The sequence below is a fragment of the Lotus japonicus genome, chromosome 6, assembly GCF_012489685.1.
Source record: "Lotus japonicus ecotype B-129 chromosome 6, LjGifu_v1.2".
Taxonomy (NCBI): Eukaryota; Viridiplantae; Streptophyta; class Magnoliopsida; order Fabales; family Fabaceae; genus Lotus; species Lotus japonicus.
Genome location: NC_080046.1, coordinates 66,714,896 through 66,742,223, shown reverse-complemented (window position 1 = coordinate 66,742,223; position 27,328 = coordinate 66,714,896). Strand labels below are relative to the sequence as shown.

Sequence of the window (27,328 nt, the reverse complement as noted above, 5' to 3'; positions counted from 1 at the left end):
TGAAGGTAAAGATGATCAGCAGAAGGATGCTGCCAGCTGTGAAAGCTAGGATTGCAACATTTGTAACAATTATTGATTGATATTGTTGTGAAGTAACAAAATAAAGTTACCTCAGTTATTATTTTTCTCTTTTGGTATCAACAAACAAAATACTCCATTGTGTTACAGATCAGATCCTTGTAAATGTGCATGGAAAACATCAAAGAAAATTTGTATGCCTTCTTAAAATAAGAATAACCGTGCTTATCCCCGAATGAACTAGAAGGGAAAAAAAAACAAAAAATTACTATTGGTATGCAGAAGTTGAAGTGTGTGCGGCTGACTAATGCAGATTGCAGACCTTGATAAATAGAGTAATGAAAGCGATGCAGGATTGACATAACAACAAGAACAAATTTAAAAAGAAACAAAGGTGATAACTTGTACTTGACACGTTGCAAACTTGCACTTGAAGGTGTCTGAATTGCCAAGTTGCCGTCTGCAATCTGAATTGTTGCTATGCCTATTTATTATTTAAGCACCACTTTGGTACACATTTTCTTCCTCAGTATATGTAGTAGCATTTTTGTCCACTTATTAAAGTAAAGTCATTGTAACTTGTGTAGAAATATATACATATTTGTTATATATATTGGTGTGTTGTGTTCTGTTATACCATTGCATTTGCAGTGATGGTGCTTTTTGTTTTGGTTCTCCTATTCTCATTCTTAATTGTGAGTTCTGATGGTCAGCTTCAAGTGGGTTTCTACTCCAACACATGTCCTCATGCAGAGTCCATTGTCCAAGCCGTTGTTAGAGGTGCTGTTGCCTCTGATCCCAACATGGCTGCTGTCTTGCTCAGGCTTCATTTTCATGACTGTTTTGTTGAGGTCTGTGTTTTCTATATAATATATCTTGTGTTTGTGTCTTTTTGTTCATCAATTTTTGTTCTCATTTGTGACATGTATTATTGGATCATTTCATTCAGGGATGTGATGGTTCAATTCTGATAGAGAATGGTGATCAATCAGAGAAGCTAGCATTTGGACATCAAGGGGTTAGAGGGTTTGAAGTGATAGAAAGAGCCAAGGCACAATTGGAAGCATCTTGTCCTGGTGTAGTTTCTTGTGCAGACATAGTGGCATTGGCAGCTAGAGACTCCATAGTCATGGTCCTAACTAACTTCATTAGTTGATGCTCTTTCTTTTTTTTACTCTCTGAACATGTTGAAATGCTCTAGAATCAATTATGGGTAGAAGTTACAATTCTTACCTTATAATAGCATGTTTGGATTACCTTTTTTCCATCTCGATTTAGAATCTATTGTAGAAGAGTTTTCAAACATGTTTTTGATTTCGAGCAAATCGTGAAATCAAACATGAACTCTATCCCAGAGAATTGAATATTTGTGAGTGAAGTTGCTAACTTGAGATTTGTGTGTGCTTGTAAGTTGTTACACAATGTTTATGACTGAAAATGTGTATGCAGGCAAATGGGCCAGAATACCAAGTTCCAACTGGGAGGAGAGATGGTTTGGTTTCCAATATTTCACTTGCAGATGATATGCCAGATGTTCGTGATTCAATTCAGCAACTCAAGACCAAATTTCTGAACAAGGGCCTCATAGATAAAGATCTTGTGCTTCTTAGTGGTACCACTTTCTCTTTCCCTCTCTCTCACACACACAAACAAACAAACACATGCATCAATCATGCAGAGTAGGTGAGATAACGGTTGTTGAAGAGGTAAAGTAACATGATCTTCGCCCAAGAAAAGTAAATTACAAGACATTGGCCAAATTACCATAAACATGGTATAATTATAAATCAACATTCTTAACAGTCACACTCATGCTTTAAATAATTAACAGTGAAGTCTTGAGAATTAATTGAATCTGTTATTAAATCATAGTAGTATTTCAACAAGTCACATTATTTGATTTTGACAATTTTTCCGGATTCAAGTAACATAGACACAACATCTACCACTCTTTGTTTAATGAGCTTGATACTGACCTGATAAAATAAAATAAGACAAAAAGGATCTTGGTGTCTAGTATTCTTAACACAGTGAACAATGCCATATGTTCCATTAGGATTGTGTTTGTTATAAAAAAATTGTACTTGTAGTTGTAACAATAGTCTGTCCTTGACCAATATTAATACGTACTCTAGCTCTTGTTGGTTTCACCTAATTCAGTGGACATTGCCAGCCCAAGTTTTGGTATAAAAGCTGATGCAAATTTCATGGCAGATGGCAATACTTGTTTACAGATGGTGCACATGCAGGCAGCATCACCGTTGTAATCCATATTGATAATTATCTGTCTGTTTTTCACATTGTCTTTATCTGATTACTTGAGGAGGATAACCCATTTACTCGATTTCTGCTAAAAGAGACAACTTGACTCATACATCAGTGACAAATAACACAAGACTCTGTTTTGTTTTGTGTCTCCCTTAGGAGCTACTCAAACCTAAATTTGGTCAAAGTAATAGATGTTGTTCTTTCACAAAAGATTATGTTTGAAATGTGTGCTTTGTTAAGAAAAACTATAACCAAACATTTTATAAACCATTATAAAAGACAGATTGAGTAAAGACAAGGGTAAATAATTGATTGGGTAATTGAAAGATATGTGAAGACTATCAATTTACATGTTCTAGAATAATATTGTACAACTAAAAGTCTAAAATAGCAATAATGTGAAGGGTGAGTGTGTCAGTTAAGTGTTTTACTGCATTTGCAGCTAGTGTTGTTAATTTCTTATGATAGAAATATTATGGTTTAATTAATTTCTCTAATAAAATTTCAGCTGCACATACAATTGGAACCACAGCCTGTTTCTTCATGACCAAAAGACTGTACGACTTTTTCCCACCAAGTGGGGGATCAGACCCTGCTATTAACCCAAACTTTCTCCCACAGCTGAAGGCAAAGTGCCCACAGCATGGAAATGTTAATACCCGCCTAGCCATTGATGAAGGGAGTGAGCAGAGATTTGACAAGAACATCTTGAACAACATAAGGCAAGGTTTTGCTGTGCTAGAATCTGATGCCAGGCTCAATGATGACATATTCACTAAGGCTATCATTGAGTCCTACTTTGGTCCCCTCAATCCAATTTTAGGACCTTCTTTTGAAGCTGATTTTGTTGAGGCAATTGTGAAGATGGGCCAAATTGGAGTCAAGACTGGTTTCCTTGGAGATGTTAGGCGCGTGTGTTCAGCATTCAATTGAAGTGATCGATGGAATACATCAATTGTTTACCAAGATTATTTATATTAATGTATGGTATCAGTAGCTATGTAATTATTAATATTCACATATTGTGATGTTTTCTGGTACAACATTACGACAAAAAAGTTGTTATTTGTGGCACTGTTAGTTAAATGCCAGTATGACTTATTCCCACTTTTGTCCAGATGTTGATTCTTCTCTACTTCCTTTAGAGAGCAGCATAGTAATTAAGTGCATCAATAACTCTGTAAATGATGTTTCTTCTATGCTTTCTTATATTAATTTCATCTTACTATGCTTATGAACGGTTGTGTTATGTTGCAATATAACTCTGTAAACAAACATTAAGGTAACCAAAGGCAAGGCAAGTAATCAGACAGACAGCTATTAAGGGCTAAAATGCCTAACCATTGGTCCAATCGTGAGAGATAATTCAATTTGATTCGATGAAAGTTGTAATCTGGTCCAGTTTCAGTGTTTGATATTAAGGTAACTAAAGGCAAGGCAAGTTATGAGACAGACAGCAATTAAGGGCTAAAATGCCTAACCATTGGAGTAGGCAATGGTTACATCATTATAACACATACCAATATCAAAAGTTAAAACTATAATATGGTCCTTGAGATGGACCTTTTTGGACGATTTGCCCTATGATAGTTGATAAAAGAAGTAAGATATTCTTCAAACAATCAAATACCCACTTACATTTTGGAACAAGTCATAGCAAATGTAAAGTTAATATACCAAAAGATTGGAAGCACACCTTCTCATGACAACCTCGAACCTTGTTGCTTTAAGGTGTGATCTTGTGTTAAATCTCACTCATAAAATATAATATGATTGCGCTTTAAGCATAATTCAAATAAATAAACCAAACAAAAATGTGGAAGGAGAATAAAGATGGAGAAGGTGTCACATTCAAGGAGATTTGATAAGCAAAGCGAGAATCGCTACAAGAGTAAGGAAGCTCTTGACAAGATAAAGGGGGGTTCATCCGAGAAACCAAATGGTGGCGTGTCGTACTAACGAGGGGAAATTAATTTCAATATTTCAATTCAATTCAATTATAAGATAAATCAAATCTGTTTACAAAAGCACACTTATATAAAACCAAACCAAATAGAATACAATAACAACTTATCAAAATAAAATAAGAGCTTATCCAAGTAAAATAACAGCTAAACTAATTTATTCCATTTGAATCGTCCTTATCTTCAATTGGACTATGTTGACTCATCATAACTTAACTAATTTAGGCCATTTGAACCACCATGTCTTCCGTTGGCCTCTCTTGGTTCTCACCATCTTCTTTAGCCTGAATAGCATTTGCAGGGCGTGTCCGAGGTATGCTGGTCTCTTCAATTAAGCCAAGGTTCTGCAAGCATTAACATTGTATCAACTATCAACATTCGAAAACGTAAAGTCACCAAAATAAGATTAAAAATACGCGAGATATAAAACTATTCATGTGCTTTCACACCCAACAACATAAGTTTTTAGGGTACAACCAACTATAACTAACTAGTCTAGAGTTTATTCATTGCATGAAATAGGAGACAACCTTTAGTATTGCCAATGCTGATTTCTCCAAATTTAGTGTATAAAGATGCAATGTCTTGAATCCATGAGCTAAAATCTTTTTGCACATTTCAGTTCCCAAGTGAATTCCATATGCCTTAACAGCTTCTTCATTGTCCTTGATAGGCTCTAAAGCAGCCATAATCTCAGCAGGTATCTACATTATATCATTAAAAAATGAAACATTATATCAGAATCCATTATACTTGACTAACAAAACAGATTGGTAAAGAAGTAAACATATAACAGATGTATGGAGTGTGCAAACTGTAAGTTTCAAATCTTCTGCACATGATGAAATGCAAAGCAGCGAGTAAAAAACATTGAAATGAGCCTCTAGAGTCTAGGGGGAACTATTCATGCCTATTCATACATTTCAACAGATGACTCGTGTCAGAGAACTTATTTCCAGCAATCAAACTCTACATAAACATGAAACAATTGATTTTTTTTTTTTTTGATAATTATAAGTACATCGAGCACACATAACCGACATTTATGCATAGTAGGCTTTTGCATACATCTATCTAACTGCAAGTAAAATTGTACATGACAGGAGTTTTAATGCATTTTTCTAAAGTTTGATCAATATTAATGTTCATTGTTCAACTTTCAAAAGGCATAAATAATTGATTTTTCTTCCAGTTTACATGCAGACAGGGATATCAATACAAGTTTTTCTTACATTTGAGAATATTTAATACAAGAAGAAGAAGTTCTATACAAGTTTTTCTTACCTTTGTTTTACAAAAACCAGTCATGCGGATAAATCCCTTGTAATTATTAATGGGCATAATGCCTGGCACAATAGGACAAGTTATTCCAATTTGGCGACAGTCATTCGCAAATTTGAGGAATATATCTGTATCATAAAATAACTGAGTGATAATAAGATCTGCTCCGGCATCAACCTACAGAAAGAACGTATATTTAGAAAAGGAAGCAAAATACAAGACAGAAAGATGAACAGCAAATTCCATAAATGCAATATTTCATATGAATCTTTTTCTCGTTCTACTTGTTTAAGCAGGCTAGTAACAGATTAAAAGAATTGCCTAAAATTGTATTCTAGAACTGACGATCAGGCAAAATAAGGGTGGATTCTGATTTACAAGACCTTGCTCTTCAGGTAAGTAAGATCATTTTGATAATCTTCTGGTGTAGCCAACCCATTACTTCCTATAGCATCCGGATGTGCCTCTGAAGAGAAAGACAATAGATTATAAGGGCAAATGATTGTGCAAAGAGGAGCAGAAAAGTAAATGATAGAAAATGATAACAAAGTTGAAAACAATAATAACAGAAGCATGAACCTGGATAACCAGCGATTGTAATGCCAAAGTAGTCACCATGTTTGGCTCTGATATGTTTCACCTGCAAAAACATCAGCATTCACAAAGTCAAGACCCAAGACCAGACGAGTGACATAACAACTTCAACAGCTAGTGTCAAATTTTATGACACTATCACCGGCAAGAATGCAATATAATGTTCCATACTTTTTGGAATGTTTGGCAACATATCTGAATTATTGGTTTAAAACAAGGTATACTATTCTTTGCATTTTCAAGATTTTTATTATTTTTCAAAGCAAGGACAGTTACCATTTGATAATATTCCCCAATGTAGTAAAAACATCTTCTCAGTAGGAGAAAAATAGCATTTCCTTTCTAGGACAAGCCACTTGTACAATAAGTCAGACATTGAAAAGTAATAAGAATGACAGATTACAATTGAAAAGGGTTTCCTAATAAAGGTTTTCACAAAAAAATCTACGAAAATCGCTTGAACATTTTTTTTTATCCAAACTCACTCTATTCTCCACAAAATAAATGGAGTCCAAGAATTATACCCATTCAGAGGTGAAGTAAACTAGAGCATGAGTTAAGACCTGATATCATATAACTATACCAGCTACCGCTGGTAAAAGTAGAATTGTCTGGCAAGAATCTGATTCCTTAGACAACTTATTTATTTATATAAAAATATGATAAAAATTGCAAGAGAAGAAGAGATGGTATACCAGGTCCCGTGCACAGGCAAAGCCACCTTCGACCTGGACGAATTTGTCCTGACCATGTGGGGGATCACCTCGAAGAGCAAGCACATTCTGGAGGCCATTGGACTTGATGGTCTCGAGAGCATCGTCAATCTTCTCAACAGGCATGTTGGTGCAGGTGAGGTGCATCATGGTTTCCACACCTACGGTATTCTGCATCTTTTTGGCAATATCTAATGTTACATCCGCGGTTGATCCTCCAGCACCCCAAGTAATATCACAAAATGAAGGACTGTGAGCCACCATACGGTCCATCCTCTCAAGTAGATTAACTACTCCATCTTCAGTCTTGGGGGGGAAGAACTCAAATGAGAAGACCACTTTATTCGGATCAGACGCTGCAGCTTCGTGTATTTTCTCTATAACCTTCATTTTGTTTTAATCCTGTGTCCAGCCACCAACCAATACAGTAGATCAGCTAGATCATCCAACAATTAACTACCAGCATATAACAAATCACAGATTTGTATGCAGATCTCAGCCAAAACATTTAAATCGAATTATCGGATCCAGCGAGAATTACGCCGAAATTTTGAAAAGTTGTATGATCTATATGAGGTTTAAACTTACCACAGATTTACATTCCATACAATGCAGCAGGTCACTGTTTTTCGTTCTTTCTAATTCCATCTACCTATTCCTATAATTTTCAGATCTAGCAATGAGGTTGAAAACTAATCTATATCTGACATCGAGTAAAACTTAATATCTAGATGAGTCAGATAACACAGGAATATGCTAAAATCAAATATAGACTCTGAAAATTTGAGCAATGTCATGTTCTTACAAATCAAAGTAAATCCATCCTATAGCAGATTTGAATATGAGTAAATTATATCTAGATCTAGAAACGTGGTGAGCGGAAATGAAATCTGTAAATGAGAGATAGAAAATTGAAACTAGATAAGTAATGGAGAAGTTGATAATTGAAAACAGAAGGAAGAAGCTACGCTACGAGAGAGAGAGAGAGAGAGAGAGAGAGAGAGAGAGATCGGAGAGGAAATTTACCTTAATGGAAGCGAGAGAGAGAGAGAGAGGGTATGGGTGGGTGGACGAAAGCGAGAGAGAAGAGAGCTCGGTTGATAGAAAGTGGTGAAGTGGTGACTGGTGAGGGAGGGATGTTATACTATTTCGTTGAGTACCAACCACCAAGTCACCAACCACATTTTCGATTTTCAATTTATTTCAAACTTAAATTAAATACTAGTACTATCTAATTCTAATATTCTAATTATTTATGTGAATCTAAGAGAGGCTAGTTACGTCATACATGATGCAAAAGATCAAGGTCCCGTTTGGAAACCCAACTTAATTAAGTGCTTATGATCATAAGCGCTTATTCATAAGTTATTTTAATTTTTTATTGAAATAAATCGAAAATAAATTATATATAAGTATAAGCTCTTTTTTATAAGCTATTCTGAATAGCTTATGAAAATAAGTTGAAAACAGCTTATGATAGGTCATAAGTTGTTTGCATAAGCTCTCCCAAACACTGACATAAGAGCTTATGCTATCAGATAAGCTCAAATAAGTTCTTCCAAACGGGACCCATCTCTGCAAACCACCAAGAGTAGCCCATATTGATAATTTATTTTTAAAATACTTTTTTTGGTAAGTAGTAAATTTTTTTGTAATAATATTAAAAAAAAAAACCCCTAAGATTGGAACCACATAGGCTTCTTCATGCTAAACAAGTAACTATTCTGCCACTTGATAGAATGATAGTCAATATTGAGGAAAAAAAGTTGAAAATTAACATTCACCCATAATTGGAACTTGAAAAGGTCAAAGGGTGATGAATGAGAGAATACAAGCATTTTTAGTTATCCTACCAAATATAGCAAAGCCAAGAATGTCAAATGATTTCTAATGAGCAATGCATTTATCCTTACATCTTCATCGGTTCCCATGTTTTCATGCTACAAAAACGGGAAATGATATGCCAATTTGAGCTGAGGTTGTATTGGTTATCCAAGAGAGGAACGGAAGAAAGGGAAAAGGAGAAAGCACAGGACACAACTTTACCTTTTTCATTCCTTATTCTTCTTTCTTCTTCTCCCTTCATCTTGTATAAAAGGAGCACATAAAAAAGTCTTCTGTTTCTTTAACAGCTGCAGGGTCTCTCATTTTCTATATATGCTGAGAGATCCATAAACATCTAGCATTAGGCCACAATCTTAATTACTGCCCTCTGTTGCTCTTCAAGCAGGTAGGATCTTCCATCATCCCTTATATACCCTTTTTCTATTCAGATTTTTTTTCTTAGTAATTTAGTTTATAATGTATCTTCTACATCTAAGGCATTGATATATTCTTCCTCTACCTAGAATATTTAACAAAATGGACTTGGATTCTCTCCTGCCTCTCTAGCTCATAAAATAAACCAGTTGCTGAGCTACATTGAAAAAAAAAATCATCTAGCAATCATAGTCTTTGAAAATGAAAAGCAATGGTCAGGTCAGGATTTTGCAGGAGAGAAATTGCAGAGAATTTGGCTGGAGAAAATCCATTTTGATAAGGAAACATGAAATTCATGTGACAAATTTATCAAAGATTGTAAAGTTTTCAAATTTGAACAGTTAAGAATGTTCTACGGTAAAGTCATGACACTTAACAAACTAATTAAATGAATTGGCAGGGTGCAGCAATTTTGAACATACTTTATCAGGTAACATTCATCCAAGTTCATAGCTGCAAAATCAAAACATTTAGCATCTTGAGAAAATTAGGAAACATCAACCATGCCTCCAAGTTCAATCAGAAGAGCCCTTGGGGCAGTGAAAGATCAAACAAGCATAGGCCTAGCCAAGGTGGGAAGCAGCACCTCACTTGCTGACCTTGATGTGGCCATTGTGAAGGCCACGAGGCACGACGAATACCCAGCTGAAGAAAAGTACATAAGGGAGATTCTCAGCTTAACAAGTTACTCAAGAGCATTCATCAGCTCATGTGTTAATACCCTCTCAAGGCGTCTGAGCAAGACAAAAAGCTGGACAGTGGCTTTGAAAACTCTTGTGTTGATTCAAAGGCTGTTGGCAGAGGGTGATCCTGCATATGAGCAGGAGATATTCTTCTCAACTCGACGCGGGACTCGCCTCCTCAACATGTCTGATTTTCGTGACAACTCTAAAACTGGTGCATGGGACTTCTCTGCATTTGTGCGCACGTATTCTTTGTATCTAGACGAAAGGCTCGAGTACAAGATGCAAAGCCGGCGTGGAAAACGTGGCGTGGTTGCTTATGATGAAGATGATGAGGAAAGAGATAGAGAAAAAGAAAGAGAAAACAAGGAGAAAGAAATCGTTATAAGATCCACTCCAGTGCGTGACATGAAGTTAGAGCAAATATTTTCCAAAATGCAGCATTTGCAGTTGCTGCTTGAGCGCTTTCTAGCTTGCCGTCCTACAGGTTTGTAATCATTATACCAGAAAATTTGCCTTATAAATAACATGTTTGGATTATCTTATTTTTCCTCAGAATCAATTCTAGCTTCTAGAAGCTACTCCCATAAGTTCTCATCAAAATTGATTTTGGCTATAAAAGCAATTGTACATGAATTTCCAAACATGCTACAAAATATCTTCTTCACTGAAATTGCACCATATCTTCTATATCATCTTGATTAAACATGTTTATCTCATCATATACACTGAAGTTCATATGCATTTCAGTTCACATTCTTAAGTTAAAGATGCTTCTACACATTCTTTAGCATACATTATATGCATAAAAAGCAATTTCATCGATGTTATATATTTCAATGCAACAGGGGGAGCAAAGAACCATCGGATTGTGATAGTGGCTCTTTACCCGGTTGTGAAGGAGAGTTTTCTAACATATTATGAAATATCAGAAATATTGAGTACCTTAATTGACCGTTTCCCTGACATGGAGGTCTCAGACTGTGTTAAGGTGTATGACATCTTTTGCCGTGTTGGGAAGCAGTACGACGAACTAGACCTCTTCTATGGATGGTCCAAGGGTATTGGAATCGCGCGCTCTTCTGAGTATCCAGAGATTGAAAAGGTCACGCCAAAGAAGCTAGAGGTGATGGAAGAGTTCATCAAAGACAAGTCCATATTAGCACAAAACAAGAAAGCCGGTGAACAAGAGGAGGAGAATAAAGAAGAGGAAGAAGCTACGGAACCGGAACCTGAACCGGAAGAGGATATGAACGCAATCAAGGCACTGCCAGCACCAGAGGAAGAGCCAGAAGAAGAAGTGGAGGAAGAGCCGGTGGAAGAAGAGGTAAAAGAGGAAAAAGTGGTGCAGACAGAAGGTGACTTGTTGAATTTAGGAGACGATAACGTGACAAGTGAGGAACACGGAGATAAACTAGCCTTGGCTTTGTTTGATGGAGCAGCACCATCAACAGGTGAAACAAAAGCACTTCCATGGCATGCTTTTGATGAAAGTGCAGATTGGGAAACAGCACTGGTGCAATCAGCAAGCAACTTAACAAACCAGAAACCTGCATTAGGGGGTGGGTTTGATACATTGTTGTTGGATGGAATGTATAAACAAGCAGAAGTGAGTTCAGCCATGCAAGGAGCAGCGGGGTATGGGGTGAGTGGAAGTGCAAGCAGTGTGGCGCTTGGTTCAGCTGGAAGGCCTGCAATGCTAGCATTGCCAGCACCACCAACATCAGGAAGTGACTCAACAAGTTCATCAGGGAACTATGTGGATCCATTTGCAGCTTCATTGGCTGTTGCACCTCCACCTTATGTGCAGATGTCAGAGATGGAGAAGAAACAGAGGTTGTTAGTTGAAGAACAGCTCATGTGGCAGCAATACTCAAAGGATCGCATGCAAGGATCGCAACAATACTCACAGCAACAACAACCTGGTAATAATTCTTACACTGGAGGGCATCCACAGAACTATGGCAATTATTATCGTTGAGTAGGACAAGTTTTTCTTTAGTTGGGATCCAATCCCCTACTGGTTTTCCTCGTTCTGAGGGGCAGTAAATTTTATCCAGCCTCTTTAGGAACACTTGTTTTCAATCTTTTGTTAGGAATACAGGTGACGCCATACATTTGGGATTAAAAATGTCATGATCACAAACAAAACAGAAGCCCATTTGTATTGTTTTGTAACTGCGCCTAACCTCTGAAAGCAAGTAGTAGAGTACCATGCATTAGCAAAATTTGCCATAATCATTACCCATCCATATGGGTTAATTTGGAGGAAAGAACACGTTAAAACAAGTTTTTAAACTAATTTTGTTGGAACAATTACTCTCTTTTTTACATAATTCTAAATAATTATGATTTTTATGTTTCTAATTTAATTAAAAATTTGAACTTCTTAAGTAACTTCGAGGTGATTTAACCTTGTAAAATACATAGGTTAAACAAATTGAGCTAAAGTCGTCATCTTTTACACAAGGTTAAAACTGCTGTTAAAATTGACAGAAGTCAAGTCTTTACTTCATTCAAAGCTAAAAGGTCAAATTAATCAATAGAAAGAGAATTATTCAGAGAGCTTAATTTATCTTACACGTATCAAAATCAGATAATAGTGCGAAAAACAATGCGGTTTGCCTATACATAGATGTTTTGAACATATTGCCTATGTTTCTAAGCAGTTCTTTTGACCGATTTGAAGATCACTAATCATGAAGCAATGGGGTAGAGAGAAATGTGAAAAAAACACAATGACAGTGGAATCTAAGTAGAACCCTCAGCTAACACAACTACAACTTCCCATATGTATTGCAAATGAATTTTTCTAGGCTGCAGTAGCAAATGCAGTGTGCAGAACTAGTTAAAAAGGGATCCAAAAACGCAACAGTGTAGCAGAAACAGTAATGCAAAGCACCTCAAGAAATGAAATAACTCAGACATTAGAATATAAAGGTTCTAAAGATAAAAGATTGTTGCAATCATTCACATAACAAGGAATAATTGACAATGACTACTAGCAATAGTTTTCACTTCTGAAACACAAGGGGTATTGTAAAATTCAAAATATAGCTACCAAAAATCCAGAGAAACAAAACATCCAGATACTTCGAATACATAAACAACTGCAAACCCTAATTGTCCACCTAAAACAGAGATGTTCCCTTGCCCTTCTTGTCACCACCAATTTCAAAGTGCTTGCACCTCTGCACAACATAACAGGGAACCTAACAGTTAGCTACAAAGCCAAACAACTACATCAAACCACATAAAATACAATGTGTCTTCCATATACTAACCTTGATAGCATGCTGGGAAACATGCTTGCAACCCTGGCATTGCAGCCTCAGCACAATTTTCTTGGTGGTTTTAGCCTATTCAATCAAAATTGAAAAAAAACAACAAAATCAAACAATTGCTATGAAAATGTAAGGACTCCATAGTTTACATAAAAGGGTAAGAAGTTGACCTTCTTGTGGAAGACAGGCTTGGTCTGACCACCATAACCAGATTGCTTCCGATCATAACGACGCTTCCCCTGAGCAGCAATGCTGTCCTTACCCTTCTTGTACTGGGTAACCTTGTGAAGAGTGTGCTTCTTGCACTCCTTGCTCTTGCAGTAGGTCTTCTTCGTCTTTGGAACGTTCACCTACCAATAACAAAAACAGAAATTACAACACTGAGTTTAGCTATATCATCCTACAAAATCACCTAGAAATTCAACTAAATAAACACAATTCAACATGGAATAGAGAGAGATTTCTCGATTTCAAAACTAGTTAACCTAGCTAGGGTTATGCAGCACATAGATGACAAAAATTCATAGGGTTTTGAGGTTGAAGAAGATAATAGCAGTGAAATCGGAAGAGAGGAAACGGCGGAGAAGCTTACCATGGTGGCGGCCGCGGATCGGAATCGGTGGAGCTAGTGTTTGATGTGCGCCGCGCGAAAATGAGACTGTGAAAGGGCAATGCGAGTGATTTAATGGCTATGGGAATTAGGGTTGAATGGATGGGCTTTGTTCTTTGTAAGAAAAATAATATTAGACCCAATAATGTGGCCCAGACAATTACATACTAGTATTTGTATTTCTCACCAATTTTCTTTCTTTCTTTTGGTTTTTTATGTTTTGAAAATGAACTTCATTAATTAAAAAGAAAAAGTGTCATTGTAAACAAGTTTCCATCACTATTGATCACCTTAAAACTAAAAGGAACCTAATTATTTCTTTTCCTTAAAGTCATGCATATTTTATTTTCCTATGCAACAAAAAAAAAAGTCATGCATGTTAAGTTTTGTCTATTTTACAATTAAAAATATTTCGTTAGAAGTTTATTGTGAGAGCAGTTTAATATTAAAAAAATCTTATAAATTTCGATTGCAAAGTTTCTTATCTTAAAAAGCCATGCACTTAGGCCTTATCTTATTTAATAAGTGCTTATTGCATAAGGGCTTATGTCATAAGCACTTAAATTCAATAAGTTATTTGCGTTTCGATGCACATAGAGAAAATAGCTTATACAAAATTAAAGTGTTTGGGTACATTTTTACATCAGAACTTCTTGAGTTTAAAAATTTAAAACTAAAGAACTAAAGTTACGAAAGGGGAAAATGGAACCACAAGAATTTATCAGCGAAATTTAACGGATAGGAGACTATGAAATTAGAAAGAAAAAAAAAAAATACAGCGAGGTAGATTCAATCAACAAATTGCATGTCTTAAGAATGAAAATTGAAAAAGTAGAGGAGACCTCCCGTTTACAGATCGGAAGAGAATCGAAGAGGAAAAGGACAAACAAAACAAATAAGTTGCCGTGAGTAAAAGAAAGGTCGTGGGTTGAGATTTGAGGTTTTTGAATTTTCAAAGTAAAAATAAAATAAGAAGTGGCAAAAGTAAACTAGGTAAGATTTGAAGGGAGGTACAAAGATAAGCTCCGAACAAATTATTCCATAAGCTATTACTAGGAGCTTATTGAAATAAGCTAAAAATAGCTTAGGGGAGCTTATACAAGCTCTATGAATAAGTTCTTTCAAACACATATACACGTGTTTATCTTATAGAATAAGTTCAAATAAGCTGTTCATATGCTCTTCCAAACGGGATCTTAGTTTTTTTAATCTTTTGTTGTAGATAGTCAGTTTTTTTTAAATTTAAGATAACATATTTTATAGGAAGTTGTTTTAATCTTTTGCACGCTTATCATCATTACTTTTTTTTTACTGCATTGGAAAAACTACAAAAGAGCTAAGGAATAAAAGCTGAGTCACTCAGCATAAGAGTCATAATCTCCAGCTGAGGACTGTCCCAAACATGAACACCGGGTTGCAAACTTTCCGCACCCAAACGAGTCATACGATATGCTACCATGTTGGCAATCATGTTAACAGGTTGCAGCACCACAATCCAGTCTCTTAGAAGCTAATTGTTGATGTCTTGAAGAACTAGCATGAACCGGATCCTCTCTTGGTCGCCAAGGGATGAGATCAGCTCTTGACAATCAACCTCGCATATGAGGTTTCTGAAGCCACGCTGCCACACACACTCCAATCCATCGCGGAGCGCCGTAGCTTCCACCAGGAGCGGGTTACCGCCAGTTTCAAATGAGATGAAGCCACCCATCCATGTTCCCTTGCTGTCACGGAACGCACCACCACCACCACCCATGCGACTAGGTTCCCCACCAAAGCTGCCATCAACGTTCAGTTTCACCATTCCCGTTGGCGGAGGCTTCCATCTATCATCATTACCTTTGTTGTATACAGTACTTTATGTGTAAATACTAAATATTGTAAATGCAAGTGGTCGATACTCTCTTTCAGAAGAGGAGCGAGAGGTAGTTTTTTGTTTCTCTGAGTGCAAAGAAACCAATGAATCTCCAAGGAAAATACAGAAACATGTAAGTAATTCCCGTTATAAATGCAAGCTGCCCAATCAGAATCCCTACAAGCCTTAGTTGAAGTTTCGAGGAAGAAGGAAAGAAAAGACATTGTGCTCAAGCTTTCTTTGCAAAGCGAAGAACCCACTTGAAATGAGCATAAGTTAAACTTAAAACAGTCGTGAAAAGATTATCATGTTACGATACGTAATGATTTATCGAGACATGTTTCGTGGCGAGGAAAGATCTCTAAAATAAAGTGTATTTGCATTTCTACAGTTTGTGTTATACTGAGCCTTAAAACTTGTTCTAACCTTGACATGCATAATTAAAAAGAAAAAGAAGATGAAAACAATTTTTCGGAGAAACAAATAGAAATAAAGGGACAAGTCATGAAACGTTCATAATATCGTTTTGAGAAAGTTGAGACGTTTACAACCTTGTGTAATACTACTTGGTGAAATATCCAAAGACATTTCCATCAGGCGTAACTTCCAGTTTAATCCATAGAGATCAAACTGTGGACAATGCACATAAAGGCAACAAACGCACATAATGCCGTGAATAGTGAAGATGTACTGATTCAAAGAAATTGCACAGGATCAATATTTCCATGTGAGTCAACACTAAATCATGACAGTTTCCTTGTAGAGACGCCCAATCTCATCCCCACAGAAACCAAGGTCTCCAGCGGTCTGGTGCTATTTATTAGAAGGTCTTGATCAATTGTAATTGAATTCTGTAAGAACAAAAGAAAACAGATGTCACTGCATACATGTATTTCATGATTTGGCATGAATTATTGGGGCCCCATAGACATGTTATACCAAAAATACAAATCAGGACCAACTAAATAATTTTCAAACATAAAACAAGAAGAAAGAACTGCCTTGAAGAAGGGAAAAAATGAACAGTATAGATAAATTATACCTACCTTTTCAAAAACACAAATTACAGTGCTTCCACCAAATGAGAAATATCCGAACTGTAAGCAAACACATTCCAATTAGAAACAAAAACAACATATAAAATTGGAAAAACCGTAATCAACTAAACTTGTCCAAACCTCATCTCCCTTCTTGACATGATCGCCCTTTTTCTTTGTAAAAGTAATGCTACCAACCATTGTAGCTCCTATTGCAACAAATGCCACCTGATTCCACATCGTAGGAAACTCTCTAAGATACAGATAAAATACAGGCATGCAGTGATAAGATGAATTGTAGTGGAGCCAGTGAACTCTGAAAACATTTCAGGAATATAGCAAACCTCATAATAATGGCAAGAATGCAAGAGGTACAAAAGCATGAATAAAAAATAAAATGCATAATGGTTTATATGCCACTAATAAATAAATAGGAATAAAACTAAACTTGTGCATTCAGGCAAAGAAGTTAATTGCAAGACAAACCTTTCCAAAATCTACAGTTGAAATTATTGAAACAACTCGCTTATTCTCCGTGAATACATTACAATACTTGCTATTAACAGCAATGGGATTGACCTAGATGAAGAATAGAAACACATCAGAAAAGTTGCAAATAGGAATTGACACAGAAAACAGACCCATATATAAATAAAATATCATTTTGCTAGTTATTATTTCACATACTGTATAGAGGCATCCAGGGATATCTACAAATTGCTCAATAATTCCTGATACTGGCACATGGAAACGGTGATAATCCTGCAAAAAATCAATATTGAAATCAAAATTTGCAAGCAAACTAACACAAAACTAAAGTGACTTTGAAAGAAAGCAACAAATACCTGTGGTGCCAAGCGGAAAATAACCATTGTTCCATCAACAAAAGCACTGGAACTCATTTCTTTCCCCAAAAGGCCTTGAAGGGAAAACTTTCGACCCTAAAGTACAAAATATAATCCAAAAAGCACTTCATTTGGCATGAAAAAACTTAACATTAAAGGACAGAAGAATGAGAGCTATCCCAATTTTTAAGGGAATTTAATTTTCCTTGCCACTAGCTGCCACCAGTTTCAATAATTTGGCATTGTTTCTATTCCAAAATGTTTGTTGTTTAAGGTTATGCACGAAGAGTATGATGTTATTTATTGATATATAGCTTGACTGAAACACCCTTGCTTATACTTATATAAGTAATTTATTTTTATACAGATTTTCACAACTAACCCACTCATTAGTAGAAAGAGAAGAATGGTGATTGGTCTAAATAAAAGGTGATAGGTGATATTACAAGACAACATCTTGGAAATAAAAAAGATGAACAACATATTATGTCAAGAAAAAGCAGTAGAAACAACAGAAGAAATAGTACCTCAAACAGTTGGGTCTTTTCATAACTAAAAACTGTTTAAGCAACTAAATCGTTCTACGGAGTTATATCTCAAGTTGGATTTCACGCAAAGCTAGAGTATGACAAAAAATAGTCTCAGATTTACTCTCATATAAGTAAAACCATATCCTCCCCAATGCCTCTGTCCTAATTTACAGGTGACTCAAGCAGGCCCAAGTTCAATATGTAAATCTAAGTGCAGGTTTGCTAATGAGAAATTGAGAATATCTAAATATTAAAAAGAAAATGCATTATTGGGACAAGAAAATTCCAAGTGCATGAGATGTAAAAGAAATACCTTGATCCAAAATCTTGTGCTATCATCAACTGATTTAAATGCAGTAAGACGGCAATCAGCAGCACACACAGCAATGTCGTCACGTTCAGCCAAAGCAATTGGCCTTGAACCAGGCTTTAACTCTCTAATGAAAAATTCATTGAATGTCTGCCCATAACATAATTAAAGATATGTGTCATCTAACAAGATAACTACTATCGTTATGAAGTCCAACATGGTTTTCATTACGAGTATTGCTCAGAAATTTTATTTAACTTCACTCAGCTGCTTGTGAAAACAATACAGCTAGCTCAATGGAAAACAAATTCTTTCAGTTTCCCGTGTTCAACAGGGATCAATAGAGAAGATATATTCAACTTGAAGGCATGATGGGTTCGATGATAACATAGTAAAAACAAGAAGTAGCGGAAGCGGTCAGCGCAGAGATAGGTTTGGAATGCATTCAATATGTATGAAAACTAGAGAAAAGCATTGAAATTCTTGGATCATGATAGGCTGGACAAAAGCTAAAACCAAATGGCAGTCCACCTATGCAATAAGCAGTGAGAAATATAGGACATTACAAAGGTCTCAAGCACATGGATTATGGCTAAAAGATTTCAGAAACAACTGAAGTAAGATAACATAATAAATGCTATATTATAATTGTAAAGCATACTGTATCAGCAATGAAAGCCGTTAACAACAGGAATGTTTTAGGTGCAACTGAAATGATCATCAGATTATTTTCAAGAATAGGCACCAAGTAAGCTATGTTGTTAAGTAAGCATTTACTAGCTTTTAAACACTGGAGGAAAGTTAAGGTTTGTTGAAAATTAGGCACTAGATAATGTTTATTAAATTAAGACACAAAACTGTATGCATATGATGAGACACCATTATTTTAACTTTTAAGCATAATCAAATTGAACCTGCAATGTATCCTAAATAATTAACACGATGGAAAAAAAAGTGTTCAGTAGCAATTGTGCATCAATAACATATAATAAACTCAAACTCTTGAGTCTTCACAAAGTCTTGCCCCACCTTAAAGTGTTCCAGTGGATACTTGCATTCTGCCAAATTAAGTTGATCCTACAACACAATAGTCACTTTATAAGAAGGTATTATAGGCACACAAGTCCAGCAGATAAATACATTAAAAAATAAAAATAGATGTGATAACACCTGACTCTATTTTGCAGATTAAACAATTAAACTATTTCAACTCTTCATTTTCCTCCAGTACCTAGTTGGACAAACACACACACACACCCCTATGTACGTACATATATGTATATATTGTAGACACACGAATAGAGTTAGAACACTGCTACGAGTAGGTTTTAACTCAAGCATGTTGATTGTTGAAGGGAAACTATGTCCTTTCATTTTAAACTACAGAATAATTTTGCAAGATCTAAATAAGTTCCTGCAATGCCAGTACCCCACACCTGAAGGGTGTTTTAGTTCCTCCTACATATCATTTTCTTAATAAAAATTTGTGCGCAAGATACAAGGACATAGTTAGCTGCGGGATGTCAGCTAACATATCATTTAACATATCACAGGACATATCATTTCCTCTTACATATCAGCTAACTAATTTGTGAGTAAGAAACAAAAAGTTAGCTGCGGGATGTCTATAAACACATATAACGAGAATTGTTTTTATACAAAATGAAATATTAGGTCAGATGGGCAAAATACAAGAGATCATAAGATATCTTCCAAAAATAACCAAACACCAAAACAAGGGCCATCCATCATAGTGAAGTGAAATTGTGGTTCAAACTCACAATCAACTTGGACTTCTGTGATATGTCAAAATCAAATGGTGCCATCCACAAAGAACTGTAAGAAGCATTGTCATACCTTAAAAGATTCAATAAATTTTGGTATATCAGCAGCCGATTCAGGTGAATCCATTTGTGCTCCCTGCTTTTCAGAAATATTTTGCAAGAGCTCCTTCACCCCTGCATATAAGAAGTTCACCAATTTAAGGTAAATGAACAAAGTAACTCAATGCAGAAGGAAAATTCTTATTCAAATCAGATTTAAATATCACATTGATGTCAAAAGTCTGATGTAGCGCGGCTGGCTGCGCGCTTCGACGATGATGTCGCTCGTCGAATGAGCCCGATCGGATTTTAGCCCATCTAATCAGTCTCGGGCCCGCAAAACAAAATCTAAGTATTTTATTAGGATTTTATTTATTAGGATCTTTAATTTTCAATTAAGATCTTTTAGGATATTATTTATTTTTTGTTAGAAACTTATTTATTTCAATTAGGATCTTTTATTTTCAATTAGGATCTTTCAAGATCTTATTTCTTTTTGGTTAGGATTTTCTTTCTTTTCCTATTTAAGCAATTGTAAGGCATAGCCTATTCAGTTTTGATTGATAATAAAATTTAAGAGTTTTCTCTTCTGCTCTGGTGGATTCCAGTGTATTTTCTAGGGTTTTAGCGCTTGCTAATTTCCTTTCTGGTGGATTCCAGAAACCTTTTCCTTAGGATTTGCGCTTGCAATCCTAGTACGACTTCCGCTGCATCAAAGTCAAAACCCAAGTCTTTATGTAAGTGTGATCCAATGACAGAAGTATACATTATAATAAATCTTTTTCCAAAAACTAATTATATTTTTCACTATCACTAATCTTCTAACAAAGCACCAGGTTGGTCAGCTTAAAGAAATGTCAGTAAGATCTAATATATCTGCATTGAGTTTTTTACCAGCAATATTTTTACAGCATCTACTTCATACATCACCATGGCAATCCTATGTCATAAGGTCGATGACAAAGAGCGGTGACTGGTTAACTTGCACATGTATGTAACCTAGAATTTCTTTCAACAATTTAAAAAAGAAGGGGGAAAACCCTCATACCTATGTCCATTAGACCAAGACCGATTTTTGACTGATAAATGGCTCTCATTGACAAAACAATCTTTTTGTCAATTCGTTCTTCAACAAGTCTTTGAGACTTCCGATCATATACCTGATTTCAAAAATAAGTTGAAGTAAATAAATAACAACTTCAGAGGGTGAAGAGGCACAAAAACAGGATTAAAAATACCAGTATTTTAGTATCATTTTTCTAATTTCCTGAAATTCTCTTAAGGATATCTCTAATTCTCTACTTTGATGAAATTGTTGAGCCAATACAATTCGTAGACTTTAAAAAATGGTATGTGTGACCAATGTTGATAGTTGGTAATAGCATTAAAAGGCTGCCACCACTAATAAGCTTGGAAGCTCTTAGAATTTGGGTTTAGGCCTAACTCTACCCCGAAAGCTAGCTTAGTGGTGATAATTGCTATACCCTATATAAGGACTATTTTGGTCATATCTCTAGTCAATGTGAGACTTCTCAACACACCCCCTCATGCCCAGGACTATTTTGGTCATATCGAGTAGAATTTGCAGGAATGAACATCTGCGGCTGACTCATATATGGGTGCTCTCCACCAAATGATCTAGGATAGGCTGTGACACCATCTTAGAATTTGGGTTTAGGCCTAACTCTACCCCAAAATCTAGCTTAGCTGTGCGGATTGCTCTACCCTACATAAAGACTATTTTGGCCATATATCTAGTCAGTGTGGGACTTATCAAGCTAAACCTTTATTCTAATTATGGTGGATGTGATTGGGCAAACTAATTTATTAGCAAAGATAGAAGGAAAATCAAAGAGGTCCTGTACATCCTGATATAACTTAAAACGTTTATAAATGTACAATGTACAATGTATCACATAAATAAAATCAGTTAAAGAAAAGAAACAACGGGAAAGATATAGAAAACATTGCATACCAGAATATGGGAAGCACTTGATCCAGATCGAAGACCAACTTCATAGGATTGGAAATGGGCCCATTCACTCAGTTTCAAGAACCACCTATAATGAGGGAAAAATAAAGTGACTTCACTTTATTTTCTAGTGATATGCAATCATATATACAGAACCATAGACCATATATATGGCACTAAAAAATTGTGCTGTATAACCCATTAGGTCGACAAAGATCATACTCTACTAATTCCTGTCTCTTAATGCTTAAATTAGCAGCAGATTCCAAAAGTTTACCCATAAGAAGCCTGCTTATCTGTTAAGAATCCTCCAGTCATCACCTGGTTTCCGGTCCCTTCATCAAAACAGAGAGTTAAGTGGATCATGCTGTTCAACTGGTCAGAAATTTGAAGAACCTCGCCACAAACAGGGCAGCAATTCAATAATGGTTCCCTGCAATACCAGAAGCTAGCTAAGCAAATAAGAATCAAAGAAATGTAACCAAACAACAGTTTTCAAAACGAATTTCCTACTTCTAGTCAAATTTCATCAAATCTTAAAAAAATGATATAGCAGTACAAATGATATTAGTTAAATATACATATATACATACATATATGTGTGTATATATTTCCACCAATAGTAAAAGACAACAAAGGAATGCAAAAATGAGGCCGTTCATTACTTTTCTTGTTGAAAAGCAAGAAGGGAAGCCAATTCATCCATGCTCACAACATCATCTCCATTCTTGTCAGCTGCTTTGAACAGCTCCTCTTTCTATCGAAAAAGAATTGTTTTGCTGAGACAATAAAACTTGTAGATAGAAAACTAGACATTATGGACTATATTGCAAATTTATAACTTCATTTCATGATTTGCAGGGAAAAGATTCATTATATACAGCCACTTTCTAATGTCGAAATTCAAAGTTCTAAATTCTAATATTCAAGATGGTATAAGTTTATATAAACCATGAAATATGAAAATAGAAGGTTAAAAAATCTAAATCAAAGTTCAAATCCAAATCTAGGTATACAAGTAAAATAATGATAATGTAGCATGCAAATAATGCAAAACAAAAAATAATAGGAAATTATAATGCTCAAAATAACTACTCAAGTCTGAACCTTGTTGGTAGCTAACTGATTGCCAAAAGCATCAATTAGGTCAGAAAATTCAGAAAGTGAAAGCTTCCCATCTTCATTGTAGTCCTGCATAAGACAACCTCTAAGGTCAATAATAAATAATAGAGAGCGCTAAATAAAATGACTATTCAAATTATCAAGAAGTTATATGAAATATTCTATCGATCACAGGTTTCAAATACTCTTCTATTTATTCAACTTAAATAGAAATAGAGAAAGTAAACTGGAATAATTACTCATTAATATATCTATTAGTAGTTCATTTAACATGTTGAAATGTATGCGAATATCATAATAAAGTCTCAGCAACAATCCAGGGTGCAATATTGGTTCAACATCAGTACCCTCATGTACATGGGTGAGATTATATTTATAAATTATCTCTTCTCGTGATACCCTCATGTCAGATATAATCCACACTTGGTATAGGTTATTAGAAAATAGAGGAAGATCGAACTTACCACGATGGATAAAATACGTTTAATAAAGCCTTTCTCTGTTTCAATTGGATCCTGAAAGTTTTAATTTGTAATTGTTAGAACCTAGCAATCCATCATACCCAAACAACAATAGAATTTGAATTGTATGCTATGCCATATACCTCTACAGAGCATGAAATGGATATGTTCCCAACCACTTTTCCAGGAACTGATGGATCTAAAAGGTCAAGGACTTCACTGTCAGAATCAGAATCCTGCACCATCATCATATCATTCACAACAAAAGTGTGTAAAAATGAATAATGCTGTAAGTTCACAGAAGAAGCCAATGAATCGACAACTTTAACATATGTGATATAAAAAAGGTAATTAATAAAGAAAAAAGAAAGGAAGGAAGGTATGTTTAACCTTGCAATTGGATCCTAACAGAATGTTTCCTCACCTGGGTCAGAAATTCAAACAGATCGACCTCACAACATCCGACAAGTGTATTGCGGGATAGTTTGTTGGTCTGCACGAGAAAAAATATTGAACTTAGATGCAATGTCAAACTTAAAAATGCTTACTCCAAGGCAATGCATAATCAAAGAAAATATAAGGTTCTTAGTTCTTATAGGCTAGCACACACCTCAAAGACAGAAATTCTTGCAACATGAGGCCCATTCTGTTCCAGAAGAAGTTTCTTTTCCTGTGGAAGAAAAATCATAATTCATAAAATATAGAAGCTGAACTCGAGTAACCTAAGATCACTCCTACAAACAAATCATACGTTTCCCCCTCATGGAGCAAGTACAAGTCAGTTTCAGAATCCTAATGAAAATGACGAGATAGGTTTTACTGATAGATAGATCAGAGAGTAGTAAAGAACTCACAGAATTCCAAATTGGTTTATTGGTTCTGCAACAGCAATGAAAACAAAATCAAATTAATAGATGAAGAAATGAATAGAAACTAATAGGTAACAGGAAGCATGAATGAATGAATGAAGTGAACTGTTCAGAGGTCTTTGTTCGGAAAGTCTGTTCTCCGAGAGTAAGGCACGCAATCCATTTATCCTTGAACTGCATCTCCGCCTACAACAATCAAACGGAGAACAAATCAGTAACTGCAAAACGGAGAAGCAGAGTTAGAGAGAGAGAGAGAGAGAGAGGATTGGCGTGTGTGTACGTGAAGGAGAGTGAAGAGAGCGATTCCGGCGAAGTTGTCATTGGAGAGTAGTTTGCGAGTGGCGGAAGAGGCGTTGGTAGAGCTTTTGGAACGACGGTGAAGACGGGCTTTGAAGCGTGAAAGACGAGAACGCGACCCGTTCCCTTCCGACGACGACGACGGCGGCGATTTGGAATGTTGTTGACCCATGCTAATGCTACTCGCTCGGTGATGCTTTGCTGAAAATTGCAGTTACATGGAATGGAATGGAACTTTGGGAGTCGCATTTACTTTCAATGCCAAGATATTTTTATTATTTATTACTTTTTGGCCCACTTGTAGTTGTTCAATACCATACCACAAGAATGTAAGAAAATGTTGACCAATAAGTGTTGACTAATCTTCTACTACTATCTTGTTTTCATCTAAATCAAATGTTAGTAATAGTAGCCCTCCGTTAATTACTCCTATGAAGCGGCATCGAGTTGCGAGTGGCAACGCTGCCACACCACAAGCTTCTGGTGCAGGGCATGCTTCACAGCCACAACCATGATCAAGATTGAAGTTGAAAAGTTTACAAGACAGAGAAGGGAAAGAGTTGAGAGAGAGGGAGAACGCAAGCAGTGAATATATTCCATCAAAAAATCACCAACATCAACATGTTTAGAGTACACTTAATGGTTTTGTTGAGATACACTCGTTTAACATGTTGGTGCTACTGAGAAGCACTTGTGTATCTAGATAAAGTGTTTTTGAGACGCACTTGATGAAGTTGAAGAGATACATAGCTATTTTAGTGGTGCTATTGAGAAGCACTTGATGTATCTATGAGAAAGTGCTTTTGAGACGCACTTGATATACTATTATTAATAAAGTTTATTCACAGTTGTGAAAGTGCTTTGTGAGACGCATTTATATGCCAGTGAGACGCATTTAAAATTTATGTGAATAAATATGTGAGTGAGATAGTAAAAGCCGCTATCTATGAAAGACTTGGGTAATCTTTCTAAAACGCTCACATGTATCCCAAGGTTCAGAAAATGACTTTAGTATTCTATCGGGGAGTCTCTACATCTTAAAGTTATGGTGTGTGTAGTGGGGGTTCCCACCAAGTCAAACTAGTTCAAGACTCGTTCACTTTTTGACAAACGTTGTTGCCTCACTTCACTACGTGTTAATTCAATCCTTTGGACATTAACACTTAAGTACAAAATTAACTTTCTTTGCTCAGAATTTTTCAATAATTTGATTGTCATTAGTGGGGGATTGTTAGGATTAATGGCACTCAATTATTGTTTCAGTTATCCTATCAAAATATTTATAGCCTTAATTATATAACCGTTTTCTTCCTTCCTTAATTATTTGATCATTACACCGTTGGATATTCAAATGCTTTTTAAGCTGAAATATACGTTGGCATCAGTTTGATTTCTGGTGTTAATTTGTTTATGGCCTCCTTGACTACACATTCATGAGTATTCATGGAAAAGCAACGGATGGAAGCAAATGAGAATTCTTGCTTTCTATATAAGAAGAAGAGGCCGTGAACAATTGTGATACAAAAAGGAAAAGATAAAACATTGATTCCTCTCTTTTAGTAGTTGTGAGCATTGTTGTAGAGACTTCAGCACTATTAGGTTCTGAGTGCACAGTACCTGAAGTGCGGTTGTGTTAATCTTGGGGAGCAAACCCGGCACTGGATTGCACCGAGGTCAACCGAAATTTTTGCTTTCAAGGCAGCGGTTCTTCCACGGCGCAACCTTTTTTCTAATTTTCCAACATAAGATGTGTTGAAATTGGGGGTTTTAGGTTGATTTCAATCCCTAAATTGATTGAGTCAGTTGGGTTGACCCAGATTTAAGCCCAGATTTAAACGAAAAAACGCAAAAAAAGGCTTAAAATAACAAATATCTGAATCGGTGCGATACATCTTCATATCGCGATACAACGATACCTGATACGATACAGCCGATACAGGTGTGATACAGGGACAATTCGATACACGGTGCGATACATATCATTAGGCTAAAAAAACGTATCGTATCAACGTATCGTACGATACTTACTACCATGATGGTGGCCCCTACGCAACCTAACTTAAACACTTAAAGCAGAGGAAGTAAAAGCACCTATCTACTCACACTCACACTGGTGCTCATAATGAAAAGAAGAGAAGACTATGAATTTCCATACACACATTTTAAGCAGCATTAAAACGTTGAAGCACATAGACAACCCCAACTTCACAGCCAATCACACAGAGATCAACAAACAACCCATTACTTCTAGTTAAAATTCAAACAACCGATTTCTCTCCTCTTACCTCGGTGAAAAAACACGTGTTACCGGATCAAAGAAACACACGCTAAACACACGCTGATTTTTCTTTTAATTAAGGGTGTAATGCCCCATTTGGAAGTAAGAGTTTACGATGTCCTCCTACCAATGCTCTTAGGGAGGCGAGACGGGTGTCTTGGACCGCTCTGCTTGATGGGTGGGTGGCGTTGAACATCGATGGATCGGCCTTGGGCAACCCCGATCGAGCAGGGGTCGGTGGTGTCGTGTGTGATG

General features: G+C 36.0%; 5 protein-coding genes across 5 annotated transcripts; 2 read left to right on the top strand and 3 right to left on the bottom strand.

The window, feature by feature from the left end:
• The first annotated feature begins 572 nt into the window (after positions 1-572).
• Positions 573-3,393, top strand: LOC130722335 (peroxidase 43). Its single transcript, XM_057573032.1, has 4 exons — positions 573-869; positions 968-1,150; positions 1,468-1,630; positions 2,795-3,393. Exons 1-4 carry the CDS (start codon positions 672-674, stop codon positions 3,217-3,219), a joined length of 969 nt encoding a protein of 322 aa, XP_057429015.1. The 5' UTR covers positions 573-671; the 3' UTR covers positions 3,220-3,393.
• An 862-nt stretch (positions 3,394-4,255) lies between these two features.
• Positions 4,256-8,021, bottom strand: LOC130723165 (probable methylenetetrahydrofolate reductase (NADH)). The gene is made up of 7 exons (XM_057574120.1): positions 7,865-8,021; positions 6,821-7,240; positions 6,111-6,171; positions 5,915-5,997; positions 5,535-5,708; positions 4,781-4,954; positions 4,256-4,594 (listed from the first exon to the last, which is right to left on the bottom strand). The coding sequence occupies exons 2-7, from the start codon at positions 7,226-7,228 to the stop codon at positions 4,472-4,474; spliced, it is 1,023 nt and encodes a 340-aa protein (XP_057430103.1). The 5' UTR covers positions 7,229-7,240; positions 7,865-8,021; the 3' UTR covers positions 4,256-4,471.
• Positions 8,022-8,817: 796 nt separating this feature from the next.
• On the top strand, positions 8,818-11,958 carry LOC130724276 (putative clathrin assembly protein At1g03050). The gene is made up of 3 exons (XM_057575471.1): positions 8,818-9,068; positions 9,498-10,267; positions 10,629-11,958. Exons 2-3 carry the CDS (start codon positions 9,601-9,603, stop codon positions 11,759-11,761), a joined length of 1,800 nt encoding a protein of 599 aa, XP_057431454.1. The 5' UTR covers positions 8,818-9,068; positions 9,498-9,600; the 3' UTR covers positions 11,762-11,958.
• Positions 11,959-12,691: 733 nt separating this feature from the next.
• Positions 12,692-13,814, bottom strand: LOC130724277 (60S ribosomal protein L44). Its single transcript, XM_057575472.1, has 4 exons — positions 13,657-13,814; positions 13,235-13,414; positions 13,065-13,139; positions 12,692-12,971 (listed from the first exon to the last, which is right to left on the bottom strand). Exons 1-4 carry the CDS (start codon positions 13,657-13,659, stop codon positions 12,912-12,914), a joined length of 318 nt encoding a protein of 105 aa, XP_057431455.1. The 5' UTR covers positions 13,660-13,814; the 3' UTR covers positions 12,692-12,911.
• Positions 13,815-16,019: 2,205 nt separating this feature from the next.
• Positions 16,020-25,045, bottom strand: LOC130722351 (phosphatidylserine decarboxylase proenzyme 2-like). The gene is made up of 21 exons (XM_057573045.1): positions 24,779-25,045; positions 24,605-24,684; positions 24,484-24,508; positions 24,240-24,299; positions 24,054-24,122; positions 23,773-23,865; positions 23,633-23,683; positions 23,154-23,237; positions 22,712-22,803; positions 22,324-22,479; positions 22,050-22,134; positions 21,123-21,234; positions 20,109-20,209; positions 19,281-19,328; positions 18,255-18,401; positions 17,412-17,507; positions 17,254-17,328; positions 17,053-17,145; positions 16,708-16,794; positions 16,576-16,626; positions 16,020-16,380 (listed from the first exon to the last, which is right to left on the bottom strand). Exons 1-21 carry the CDS (start codon positions 24,965-24,967, stop codon positions 16,273-16,275), a joined length of 1,902 nt encoding a protein of 633 aa, XP_057429028.1. The 5' UTR covers positions 24,968-25,045; the 3' UTR covers positions 16,020-16,272.
• Between the last annotated feature and the right edge of the window lie 2,283 nt (positions 25,046-27,328).